The following is a 13,313-nucleotide window of genomic DNA, read 5'->3' on the forward strand; positions in this document are numbered from 1 at the left end:
ACTATTCAATAATACACCTCTATTGAAAATATAACTTTTAATAACAATAAAATAAGTTTAAATGACAACATGTTCAATTACTTATCACCTCTATTGAAAATATAACTTTTAATAACAATAAAATAAGTTTAAATGACAACACGTTCAATTACTTATTTGGGTTATAAATAAAATTAAGTGAATATGAATCAGCAAATTAAACCATTACCATAATCCACGAGTATGATACACGGGTTATTAATGAAACGTGTTCAAGGTTTGGTAGTAAGAAAAAAAATTCCAAGAACTTTGGAATAAATTGCCCTTATTAAGGAAAGTATGTAAGTAGAAGAGATTTATTGAGGTACTTGTGCATTCCCACATCGATGAGGTAGAATGGTAAGAAGGCTACTATTACTTATAAAAGGGTTAGAAACTCCCACATGGATGAGGAAGAATGAGAAAAGACCTAATACTTGTTATAAAAGTGCTAGAAACTTGTTAAGCATCTAACTAGCACAGTTGGGCCTTAACAAGCTTCATTGTTATGGGCCTTGGTTATACTTTTTGTAAACTAGGAAACTTGGCCTACTTAAGAATATTTAGTACGTGTTTCGTCTAGCCTATATCGAGCTTCGAGTTATGTCGAGCCTCGAGCCGAGTTTGAGCTTATTGAGCTCGAGCCGAGCTTGGTTTTCAAAGCTTGATGAGTTTTAAGCTCGAGCCGAGCCTATGCTTATCCTTATCGAGCTCGAGCCGAGCCTATACATGTTCGATCTCGGCTCGGCTCATTAACACCAACGGTTAAGAACAATGCCTTGAATAACTAAAAAACTCTAGCAACGGAAATTGGTTTGGATTAAACGTTCGGATCGGATTAAAAACGGATCGGATTAAACGGGTCACGGGTTGAAAAGGGTCGGATTAAACGGGTCACGAATTAAAAACGAATCGGATTAAACGGGTCACGGGTTGAAACAGGTCGGATTAAACGGGTCACGGGTTAAAAACAGATCGGATTAAACGGATATTCCTCGGGTTGGAACGGATTCGGATTGAAACGGATCAGATCATAAACGGGTTTCGGATCGCTTCGGATCGGATTAAATGGATTCGGATTGTCACGGATCGGTCTGTTAACGGATTCGAATCTTAATCGGATCAATACTAACGGGTTGGGTCGGATTCGGGTTGAATATAATCGGATCGGATCGGATTTCGGATTTTAACTTGCGGGTTCTAAACGGTTCGGATTCTAAACGGTCGGACAAACCCATCGGGTTCACTGGGTCGGATTGAGAATTGACACCCCTACACCCACCGTTTTTTGTCAAATATTGTGGAACTTTGACGTGTCAACGCTGGGTTTCTATGGGTCTTGTAACTTTTGTACGAAGGGTTGGGCGACTTATGTTTGCTCTTTACAAAATTTGTATTACTTCTCCCTTTTTAGAGTACGATATTTGTTTTACTTTATAATTTTAAAAGGCTAGTGGTTTATCTCAAAAAAAAAAAATAAGACTAGTGGTTGGCTGCGATTTGGCTGAGAATTTTAAACGTGACATGAATGATGTTCTAATGTTTTAAGTACTTCGGAATAATAGTATAAAAGAAAATTAATATATTAGCTACGGAGTGCAACATATAGTGTACTATTTAGAGTCGTGTTTTGACCAAACATACTAACTCTGGTTCATAATGATATTTATAGTTGTTATTTGCACAAATTTTAAGACAAGAAAGGAGGGTGCGTAAAAAGGTGAGTAAATATAATTAAATATGATAAAGTAAAAGAAATATTTAAAAGGGTGGGTAGGTGTAATTTTTTTTTTCCCGGCTATTATGTACTTCGTATTTCTTATTCATGTTACGGAGTATGTTTTTGCGTCCTTGCAGCTTAATCCAAGGCTTTGCGTCGACTACATGGAATATGTACAACATGATATCAGTCCAAGCATGAGAGTAATTCTTATTGATTGGCTTGTGGAGGTTAGTGTATGTGAATACAAACTCAAAAACCTAATTTTCAGTGAATATCAAAATATGAACTTGATTAGATTAAAATCTATTATCGTGACTATAAAATGACAATTGGAAAGCATTAAGCTAGTTACCGAACCAAACAATGCCAATTAACTACCTCATTATCCCAAATGCATAATCCCAAAATGCATAAAATAAACCATAAAATACTACTAACTCTTAACTTGTACGTGCATAAACCTAACAAGAAGATTGTTTATGAACGAATGAAGTATCATATGATTGTCATAGTAAACATGAAATAGTTATCGGTGCATGTATGTTTTCTTCAATTGGTATCAATGTGTCAAGCAAGAAACGATGGGTTCTGGAACAACAAAATCCATTGTGCACAGATTTCAATATACAGTTCGTCTACCTTGGTATGGTTGTCCTTCACTACTACAATAATTTCATACACACTCACGGACTCACTATATCCAACAACTTACTAAAACTGAGAAAATTTTATATAGCGAATTACTATTTCAAACCAAATGAGAATTTCTAGCTATGTGGACCCAACTTAGCTGCTTTGTGCATAAAAATCAATCTCTCCCCTCCAGCACACTAATCGATCCTAGATTCACTAGTAGAAAAAACCCCTGTTGCAGCACCCTTGTTGCAGCGTACATATATAAATACGCTTCAACAACCAGTCGGTCAACGCGGGTCAAACCCTTTAAAGGGTTGTTGCAGCGTACAAATTAATTGTTCCCTGCAAAACATTTGTTGCAGCGTACGTTGTAAAAGCCCCCTGCAATAGCCCGTTACTGTTGCAGCGTACGTTGTAAAAGCCCCCTGCAATAGCAATAGCATGTAGTAAAACTTTTCGCTGCAACAAGTATTTGGTTAATTCAAAGACAAAATAATCTCAAAAATCTAGACCAAATATTTCATAGTCCCGCGCTCAACTCCCTTCTTCTTCCCTCAGCTTAGTCGCTGATCCAATTTTTTTCCAGATTTTTACAAATTCTCGCAAAATATATTTGCAAATTGTTCATATTATTGTACAAAATCTGTAGCATTCCAAGAATTTCCCGAAAAAATAAACAAATTCGTTATATAGAAACCCTAAAAGTCTCGATTTTGATTTTCGAATGGATCTAAGTAACGAACAAGTGAAATCTACATAAGTGAATTGCGAACAACGAAGGTTAGTTGTATTAGTGATTTTATGTTTTTAATTTGATAATTTTATTGCATTTTGATTTACAGAGAATATATATGGAAAAGTAATATGACGAAGAACCCTAAATCGCGATTTAATTGGTTATTGGATTTGGATTGATTTTGGACAAAATGGTCAGATTTGGATTCAGATTTTGTTTATTATGTTATTGTAATAACTTTTGATTCAATCTCTTAGATTTTCGTATAAATTTGTATGAAAAAGGAACACTGTGTTCTTAGCAATTGATTTGTGTATAGCAATTGATTTGTTTAATTTCTCCTGTTAACAATCACAATGCTTCTTCTGGTACTAAGCGCGTCATTTCTCCTACGGCTGTTAGGTATTTTACTCTTATTTTTCTTCTTACTTTCAATTTTGGGTATTTTTCATGTGTTGATTTCCCCCGTTTTTTAGATGGTTTAGTAATTTTGGGAGTTTCAGTTTTGAGGTTTGACTGCAATTTCACCTGTTTTTTTAAATGAATTTTGGGTGAATAATTTGTTGGTTTGTTTGACGGTTTTATAATTGTCAGCAGTTTCATCTGTTTTATTGGTAATTCATGAATTTGGGTGTATAATTTGCAGGTTTGTTTTGTATTTTCAGAGCAATTTCATCTATTTCTATCGTAATTTAAAAAATTGAGTACAATGATTACTTATATTGGGTTTTTAGACTGAATTAGTCTTTATTTTCAAGGAGTTTTGTTAACTTTGTAATTTATCTTGTTGGAATTGTTTTTTCATGATTAAATTTTGGTGGGTGGTGTTTACTGTTGTGTGAGAGCAATCAAGTTGTGGGATGTCCTCCAATAAGGGCATACAGGATGAACAGCATGGTGAACCAAGCTAAATCGGTTGCGAATGAAGAAAGCAAGGCAGAGTTTGATGAAATGAAACGGAAAGATGTTATGTATAGTGCTGAGGAGAAGGGTAACGCCAAGGAGAGAGTTCCACATAAAAGTTGCTTGTTTGTGAAGGTGAATATGGATGGTGTTGCAATTGGAAGGAAGGTCGATCTTAATGCGCACTCGAGCTACGAGTCGTTAGGGCTAATGTTGGAGGATATGTTCACTAATGGAGCTGTTGAGAGTATGCTCTTGCAACTTTGCTCTTTTTTTTCTGTTTCATTTTATTTTTTGATGATATAGTAACTTGAATATAATTAAGCTTAATAAGATAGATCAATATTGAGTGATAAAATGAGAATCCTTTCTTTTTATGCTGATTTGATTTGATAGAGTATTTTTGTTGTTTTTCTTTAATTGGTTTACATATTAGTGGTTGCTTTTTGCTTTCTTGATGATAGGATAATTTCTTGAAAGGGTATAAATGTTTAGCAATCAAGGGAAGAAAAAAAAGAAAAAGTTTTAATGGCATAACTTCAAAGCAACTTTATGATCAGAATACATAGTGGTATGGACAAGAGTGGCTCTAATTTCTAGTCAGGGATGAAAGTCCTGAGGTCTTAGTTCTAGGCGGGTGTGGTATTGGCAATAGTTGAAACCAACCATTTCGTGTTGTGATATGAAGTATCTGTTTGTCTAGCAGCGCACTTGTGTCTGAAATGTCCTTACTTTTGGTGAGTAATTATTGCTATTTATGTTCCCTCAGAATCAAGTGGAGAGGAGCTTACGTTGATGCCCAAAATGACGAGACCTTCAATGTTATTAGATGGATCATCAGATTTTGTGCTTACTTATGAAGATAAAGATGGAGACCGGATGCTTGTTAGAGATGTTCCTTAGGGGTATGTTTTCACTTAAGCCAGCGTCTACATGGATTTCTGAGGTATTATGTTATGGATTTTGTTTCTTCCTTTTCTAGTTTTGTATTAGTAAATGCTCAGTTTCAGATCAATTTGACACTCGAAATTTGCACCATGTTTTTTTTGCTCTCGGAGAAGGATTTGTAAATCTGTCAGTTACAGATCATAGCAACAACTAGTGAACAAGTCAACAACGTATTGGATAAATCTGCTAATGCTTTAGAGTTTAAGTTCTAATGTTCTTATGCCGGTCTGGTCTATATAAGATAAGTTCCTTTTGCTTGAGAATCTTGAACTAAACAGAACTTAGAGTTCCTTTTGGACATTAACTTGCAACCCCTGAAGCAAACCATTTTGATTTAAAAATTATATTTTGTTTAAGTTTCATTATTAATATGCTTAGTTTAAGTTTCCAAGACTCATTCCAATCTCTCTATGCACATTTAAGGTTAATTGAGTTGTTAGGTCATATGCATAGTTTTAAGTTTCTAAAACTCATTTGAACCTATTTATGCACATTTAAGACTCATTGGGTCGTTATAGGTCATATTTAGAGCTAAAATGACATTTCCGCTCCCAACTTTGAACTAAAGAACCTAAGGATACATTTGATTCTTATTACATGACTAATATGCATAGTTTTAAGTTTATAAAACTCATTTGAACCTATTTATGCACATTTAAGGCTCGTTGGGTCGTTATAGGTCATATTTAGAGCTAAAATGACATTTCCGCTCCCAACTTTGAACTAAAGAACCTAAGGACTCATTTGATTCTTATTACATGACTAATATGCATATTTTTAAGTTTCTAAAACTCATTTGGACTTATTTATGCACATTTAAGGCTCATTGGGTATTTATAGGTCATATTTAGAGCTAAAATGACATTTTCGCTCCCAACTTTGAACTAAAGAACCTAAGGATACATTTGATTCTTATTACATTACTAATATGCATAGTTTTAACTTTCTAAAACTCATTTGAACCTATTTATGCACATTTAAGGCTCATTGGGTCGTTATAGGTCATATTTAGAGCTAAAATGACATTTCCGCTCCCAACTTTGAACTAAATAACCTAAGGACTCATTTGATTCTTATTACATGACTAATATGCATATTTTTAAGTTTCTAAAACTCATTTGAACCTATTTATGCACATTTAAGGCTCATTGGGTATTTATAAGTCATATTTAGAGCTAAAATGACATTTTCGCTCCCAACTTTGAACTAAAGAACCTAATAATACATTTGATTCTTATTACTTGACTAATATGCATAGTTTTAAGTTTCTAAAACTCATTTGAACCTATTTATGCACATTTAAGGCTCGTTGGGTCGTTATAGGTCATATTTAGAGTTAAAATGACATTTCCGCTCCCAACTTTGAACTAAAGAACCTAAGGACTCATTTGATTCTTATTACATGACTAATATGCATAGTTTTAAGTTTCTAAAGCTCATTCGAACCTATTTATGCACATTTTAGACTCATTGGGTCGGTATAAGTCATATTTAGAGCTAAAATGAGATTTTCAAGTTTCCAAGACTCATTCCAATATATTTATGATTAATACAAATGCTAATTGCTAAATGTTTTATTGTTGTTAACTATTATTTCTTTGAAGTTTTTTTCTTTATCGCTCCTAAAAGTGTAATCTTGTTTATTTTGTAGGTGTTTATTGCACGATCATACCAAATCATTTGAAATGTCTCGGATTTCGTTCATTTGTCCTGAGATTATGTCAAGCACTAGAATCAAGGCCGACCCTGGAGCGCCAACAATGTATTTGAGAAAAAATTTCCAAGCTGAAATTGAAAAGGAGAAGATGGGTAATCCTAACCTAACCAATTGGTTTTTAATCCCATATAATCAAGAGTAAGTGTGTTATATAAGTTTCATATATAATTATTATTGTTGTTAAATATTTACTATATCATTTATAAATTATACAGAAATCATTGGAATTTATACATGATGGACCTACGTAGAGGTTGTGTATATATTTTCGATTCTGCTAGAGATCCACGTCGAACAGATTATGCATGGGGAATCTTGAGTTTGTAAGTTCTTTTGCTTACAAATTACATTAGTCTTTAAGAAACCTAAGCCAAAATCATATTCATGAGTACTCGTGTTTCGTTAATTTTCTAGGGCATACCAAGTGTACAAGTGCAATGGTGGGAGTTGTCCGAATAAAACGAGTTTTAAGTCGTGTAAACCCATTCATATAGAGGTATAACTTAACATGTTACTTAATTAACTTTTGCTTTGTTTTTATTAACTATTGGCCTTACAAGATAAAGTATTATGTTTCTTAATCAGTGTGCTCAACAAATCGGCGGAACGGAGTGTGGCTATTACGTTATGAAGTTCATGTTAGAGATAGTCACGTTACATGACTATGAAGGCCGGCTAGATGAGGTAACTGGTAAGTAATTAATTTTTCTTACTCTTAATTGATTTGTATTCTAGACTATTAGTACATTGTCATTAGTTGCTTGAATGTTAAAATGTGACATTTCATTTGCATTTAATCGATCTAATGCTCCCATCAAATTTTTGTTTTTGTAAGGTCTATACTCCGAGGACTGCACCTTATGCTAGTGAGGAAATTGATGTGGTTCGTGAGCAATGGGCGAAGTTTTTTACCAACAAGTATTTATTATTGACCTGAGGGAGCTTGATCGAGTTGGTTTAGATGTATAGAACAATCTTTTATGTCAAAATGCATGCGTACGTTGAAATTGGAACGTACATATATTTAAATATATTAGTACGTGCACTTTGGTTTTGGGATGTATACAAAACTACAATTATTGTTTATATATTTGTTATACAGGTTGCGATATTCTATTATTGTTATGACAAGTTTCTATATTTGGTGCAAAATCCCTAAGCAAAATTAGAATTTTCCGGCCAAAAGTGCTTTGTTGCAGCGTACATATATATATGTACGCTGCAACAAGGGTGTAAAATTTGGCAAAATATTGACTTGTTGCAGTGTACAAATAGATGTACCCTGCAACAAGTGGAGTTTTTTTTGCAGCGTACACTTCTTTGTACGATGAAACAAGTCAATAATTTTGCCAAAATTTTGACACTCGTTGCAGCGTACATGCAAATGTACGCTGCAAAAAAGTTCTTTTTGCAGCGAACATTGTACGCTGCAACAAGTTCAGACTTGTTGCAGCCCCCCCCAGTTGCAGCATACGATGTACGCTGCAACAGGGGTCTAAAAGCCCGCTGCAATAAGGGTTTTTTCTACTAGTGGTTCTAGCTCAAAACTCCGCGATGTAATCCATGACCATTACCTTCTTTGACATCAGCAGGTGAAATATAAGCTTGAACTGAACTGGTCTTAACTAAACTGATCAGAACATAACTAATCTAAACAAAACTGGTCAGAACATAACTGATCTAAACAGAACTGGTCATAACAGAACTAATTGATCAGAACATAACTGGTCTGATCAGTTCAAAACTGGTCTGATCAGTTCAAAACTGGTCTGATTAGTTCAGAACTGATCTGATCAGTTCATAACTGATCTAAATAGAACTGGTTAGAACAGAACTGATCTTATCAGAAATAATCAAAACTGGTCAGATCAGTTCTGTTCAGATCAGTTCTTTTCTGACCTGGAGTATCGGAGATTCACATTTTATGGTTAAGTGAATTCAATATCCCTCTTGTGGAATAAACACCTGTAGTTTATATAAATATATATATATATATATATATATATATATATATATATATATAAAAGATCAATTTTCATGCAGCCGACCCCATCCTTTTGGGAAATAAGGCTATGACTTTGCTGTGTTATGTGCGGTGCTTTTTGGAGGATTTTTTGCTATCGAGACTGCTAAAGTTTTTTGACATGCCAAACTGTAATAGCATATATTGGTTCTTGTTTCTCATTTCACATGACATTTGATGGAAATTAGCATAAGGTCCCACACTGCAGTGAAAATTGGCTTATGGTAATGTGTTTTATCACAGAACAAGAACCAAAAGATAAATTTGTATGGATCTGCAGTGAAAAGGATTAAGGAGTAACTATATCTACTAGGCCGTTGTATACTTCTGAGAAGTAATTATGAAAAACTAGTCAAGTTTGTAAACAATACTTGGATGGCCATTTCCTGTTTCTTCTATCACCGAATTTCTTAGATCTTGCCACTTAGTCTTAACAAGTTCAGTACAGAAAATGCTACTATCATTATTGATGTTTTGGATGTCTTTCCTTTAATTTGTTTAATTCTTACTTTATGTACCTCTAGAAAGTTGTTGTGCTTGACATAATATTGTGTATTTGAATTGATGTGAAAGGGTCGGTTTCACTTCATAGGTTCTCTTTTTCTCTTTTTTTAAGCGATCCCCATTGTGTGCCATTAAAGTAAATGTCGTTCTTGGTGAGAGTGGTCTCAGCAGTAAACCTTCATTTCACTGTTAGTCTATTACTTGTTGCAAGTGAAAACCTGTGACTATATCTTTGTGGTTAATGGTGATTTCATCTTCTTATTTGTATACTCCTGTAAAAAAAGGAAGGATATATGTCATTCAAAATATGTAGGAAAAAGCAAATATATATCAGTTGGGCACAAGAAAGATGCTAAATGGCATAGAAACTAAAAGTTGTTTGAGTTTTGATTAAAATCAATGGGTTATGAACTAATAAACCATTGTCCATTCTCATACTTGTGAAGGTATAACAAGTCTGCATTATCATTCAACTACATACTCCGTATGAATCATCTTCTGTTCTAAGTTTTGAGCAGAAAATATTGAAATAAAGAGTTTGTCCATGTGAACCTGTGAGGCCGAGACAAAATTGATAGGTGAGAGGAAGTAAGGGCAATGCAACACACTTGCTTAGCTACTACTTTTAAGGATCTCCTTGCTTCTATAGGATCTTTCATTCTTTGGGTTGGACTATTTTTTTTAAAGTGAACTAGAGCAACTACTATGCATAGCTAACCTGGTATGGGAGTGATTGTGTTTATGATAATGTATAAACTTGATATTCGAGAACTTGGACGTTTTAGTCTTTATACACTGGTTTCTTACGAGTAGTTGTGGCCCGTGATTGGGTATGGTGCAGTGTATTCATTTAAATTTGTGCAAATGTTGAACTCCGATCATCAAAAAGGAAGTTTATTGTACTATGCTCTAATTATAGTTGTGAAAGAAAAGCTAGTCAATGCATTATCATTCAACTTATGAGGTCTAATAGGAATCTTTTTCTTGATTGTGTGAATTCTCTTCCCAGACTCGTCACATTGGGGCGTGTATGCATTTGTTTCCATGTTTTTGTGTTTCTGTTACTAGTAGTTTAGATTACTATTAATTTTTCCTTGATTTTAAAATATGTTCATCATGCTTTGTATATATATTTGACATATTAAATTTTCTTTGCAGATTATTGATGATTCAAATGGTAATGGTAAAATGTAGATCAAGAGAACAATTGAAGCTAAGCTAGCATAGCAACAAGTTTACTTGGTAATTAGTTCGTACGTAGTCAGGAAAATTAGTTTTTATTTAGTTTTGGACTATCTTGTGGAAAAAATGATGTTAGGAAGTTGTTTTTTTTTTTTTTTTTTAACATATTGCTTTTATTTCAGTTGACTAGACTCTGCAAATTAATTTAATGTATGGACCGGATGATTGTTATCACTTTTTCTAAATTAATCAAAGCATGACGTTACAATGTTTTATGATAATGTAGTAGATTGAGTATTTGATTACTATCATCTATGGTCAATATATATTTTTATAGATAATTCATGATTTTAGATTAATTGATATATATATATATATATATATATATATATATATATATATATATATATATATATATATATATATATATATATATATATATATATATATATATATATATATATATATATATATATATATATATATATATATATATATATATATATATATATAAATTGTGACGCTCCAAAGGGTCTAAATTATTTTGGAGGGAATGGAGAGAACTCGCACGAAAGTAAAGATAGGAACTCTAATAAGAGTCTATATATTTCGGTTGCGAAAAGCATCGTTTTATGGTGGATAATGGCGGAGAAATGCGTCTATAAGCGTGCAAACAAGGACACTTTTTTTAGTCTAAATATTGCGACTACCTAAAGAGCCTCTATATCCCCAATAGTGCCTGCTAAATACATCGTTATTTTTGCAAAATGTGACGCTCTAAAGCGTCGGTAAATAGCGGCAATGAAAATTGCGACTCTCTACCAGAGCGTTGCTATGTGAAATAGAGACACTATTTTCCGTCGCAATTTGGCCCAAAAAGCGTCACAATGTGCTGCGTTTTTTTTTTGTAGTGGGAGGGAATAATTAAATTTCAAATGATATATATTGATTTTAAGTATGAAACTCCAATAGTTTACCTATGGTAATTGTGTATTTATGTTGTGAACCTTATGATCGTATTATGATTTTATGTTTTATATGCTTTAGACATGGTATTTGTAACACCCCGATAATTCTCTCTTTTCTAAAATAACCTTTTTATATAAAACGTAGAGAATTATCAAGACATTATCGCCCGTGTGAAAACGTAACGGCTTATTCAGAATTTTGCAGCGGAAAACATAAAACTAACTTTAAATTTATAAATAGTCAACTACGAGATTAATTCCAAAACCAACCAACGAAAGCAAAGTCGATGTAACTAGTTCAACAAGTTTAAAGTCCAATTAAACAAACCAAAGTTACTTTAGCAAATAAAACTAAACTACTAGCTCCCTAATCCCGATCCCAATGATGCAGCATCTTCAAACCTGTAGATGGGCAACGCTTATCGATCCTTAGAGACTGCTCACCAAAATGGGTCATCACAGGATCAATAAGGCATAGCCATGATCAACCCACACAAATAAAGCACGTGTAACACCCCGACAATTCTCTCTTTTCTAAAATATCCTTTTAATATCAAACGTATAGATTTATCAAGGCATTATCGCCCGTGTGAAAACGTACCGGCTTATTCAGAATTTTGCAGCGGAAAACTTTAAAAATAACTTTAGGTTTATAAATAATCGATTACAGATTTAGTCCCAAAAACTAATCAACGAAAATAAGGAAATGTAAATAGTATGACAGGTTTAAAGTCCAACTTAACAAAACCCAAATCACTTAGCAAAACAAAATAAATACAAGCTCTCTAATCCCGATCCCAATGATGTATCATCTTCAAACCAGTAGATGGGATACGCTTATTGATCCTTAGAGCCTGCTCACCAAAATGGGTCATCACAGGATCAATAAGGCATAGCCATGATCAACACACACAAACAAAGCACGTAATCAGCAAAGCTGAGTACTACATACTAAATCAATAATAATCCTAACATGATTCTATTAAACGAACAATCCTAACATGATACTAATAAAACATAAGTAAGGGAAACCAAAACATATTAATTTCAAGACCACACTTGACTAGACTAGGCAAGACTGGACTAGAACTTTTATAACAATAATATTATTTTAATTGAAATAGTCAATGGACCGAGTTGTCTAGCTAGAAGCTTCACTAAGGAAGACGAGTTACGGGCGCGACTTCGTAAACTCAGTGACCTGCGATATCGAGGAACTTTTGAATAAAAATAGAACACGGTGATCAATCCGGTCCCAGAAAAGGCCATGGGCTACCACCATGAACCCCAACTCCTGTTTGTCCGTCACTTCAGACGTGCACAGTCTAAAGCTATTGCTACTCAGTTTCACTTTACATGATTTACAAATTAAAACTATGTCATGACTCAACAATCACATAAGTCATACCATCAACAATTATTCACAATTGTTTTTATCTTGGAATTAAGTAAGTGATCACAAAGGTATCAATCAAGAATCATTCTAATTAACTCAACATTTCCTTTAACAATGATCAACCCCTGTATATGGGTATAAGGTTTCAACTTACTAAACAAGGTCCTCGGCCCTCATAAAGTAGTGAAAAGCTAAAAGGGAACCACGATCAATCGATCTAAACCAATATATATAAATAATCTAGTGTTCCCAACCAACATGCTTGCATCAATCATCCATACTAACATGTTATAATTTCCATAACGAAATATATGTTCAACATTTTCATCCAACAACATTAAACATGTAAATTCCAACATAACCAAGTTCATCGACAAATTCAACATGGTTTCAATAATAACACACGTTCCCAAGCACACAGGTATGTACGTACCTTGTGTAAACAAACTGCGGGACCACTTTAATAATTCAAAAGTCGCCTACGGAGAATTCTCCACCTAACAACAACCAATATAGACTCATATCAATTCACATTGAATTTTCAGCAACATTAGGGTGC

At 33.7% G+C, this 13,313-nt stretch overlaps 2 protein-coding genes across 2 annotated transcripts; both read left to right on the forward strand.

Annotated features, from left to right (window-relative positions):
- Positions 1-3,998: 3,998 nt before the first annotated feature.
- LOC110785127 (auxin-responsive protein IAA13-like) lies at positions 3,999-4,919 on the forward strand. The gene is made up of 2 exons (XM_021989568.1): positions 3,999-4,263; positions 4,786-4,919. The coding sequence occupies exons 1-2, from the start codon at positions 3,999-4,001 to the stop codon at positions 4,917-4,919; spliced, it is 399 nt and encodes a 132-aa protein (XP_021845260.1).
- On the forward strand, positions 4,786-7,792 carry LOC110785114 (uncharacterized). Its single transcript, XM_021989556.2, has 6 exons — positions 4,786-4,921; positions 6,616-6,819; positions 6,897-7,004; positions 7,096-7,177; positions 7,267-7,372; positions 7,517-7,792. The coding sequence occupies exons 2-6, from the start codon at positions 6,650-6,652 to the stop codon at positions 7,546-7,548; spliced, it is 498 nt and encodes a 165-aa protein (XP_021845248.1). The 5' UTR covers positions 4,786-4,921; positions 6,616-6,649; the 3' UTR covers positions 7,549-7,792.
- Positions 7,793-13,313: the final 5,521 nt, after the last annotated feature.

Source organism: Spinacia oleracea, chromosome 5 (genome assembly GCF_020520425.1).
Source record: "Spinacia oleracea cultivar Varoflay chromosome 5, BTI_SOV_V1, whole genome shotgun sequence".
In the NCBI taxonomy this organism is placed as follows: domain Eukaryota; kingdom Viridiplantae; phylum Streptophyta; class Magnoliopsida; order Caryophyllales; family Amaranthaceae; genus Spinacia; species Spinacia oleracea.

Coding starts and splice junctions, on each gene's coding strand:
- LOC110785127 (XM_021989568.1), top strand. CDS start 3,999: ATGAACAGCATGGTGAACCAAGCTAAATCGGTTGCGAATGAAGAAAGC. Junction 4,264..4,785: donor CACTAATGGAGCTGTTGAGA/GTATGCTCTTGC, acceptor ATGTTCCCTCAG/AATCAAGTGGAGAGGAGCTT.
- LOC110785114 (XM_021989556.2), top strand. CDS start 6,650: ATGTCTCGGATTTCGTTCATTTGTCCTGAGATTATGTCAAGCACTAGA. Junction 6,820..6,896: donor TTAATCCCATATAATCAAGA/GTAAGTGTGTTA, acceptor TAAATTATACAG/AAATCATTGGAATTTATACA. Junction 7,005..7,095: donor GCATGGGGAATCTTGAGTTT/GTAAGTTCTTTT, acceptor TTAATTTTCTAG/GGCATACCAAGTGTACAAGT.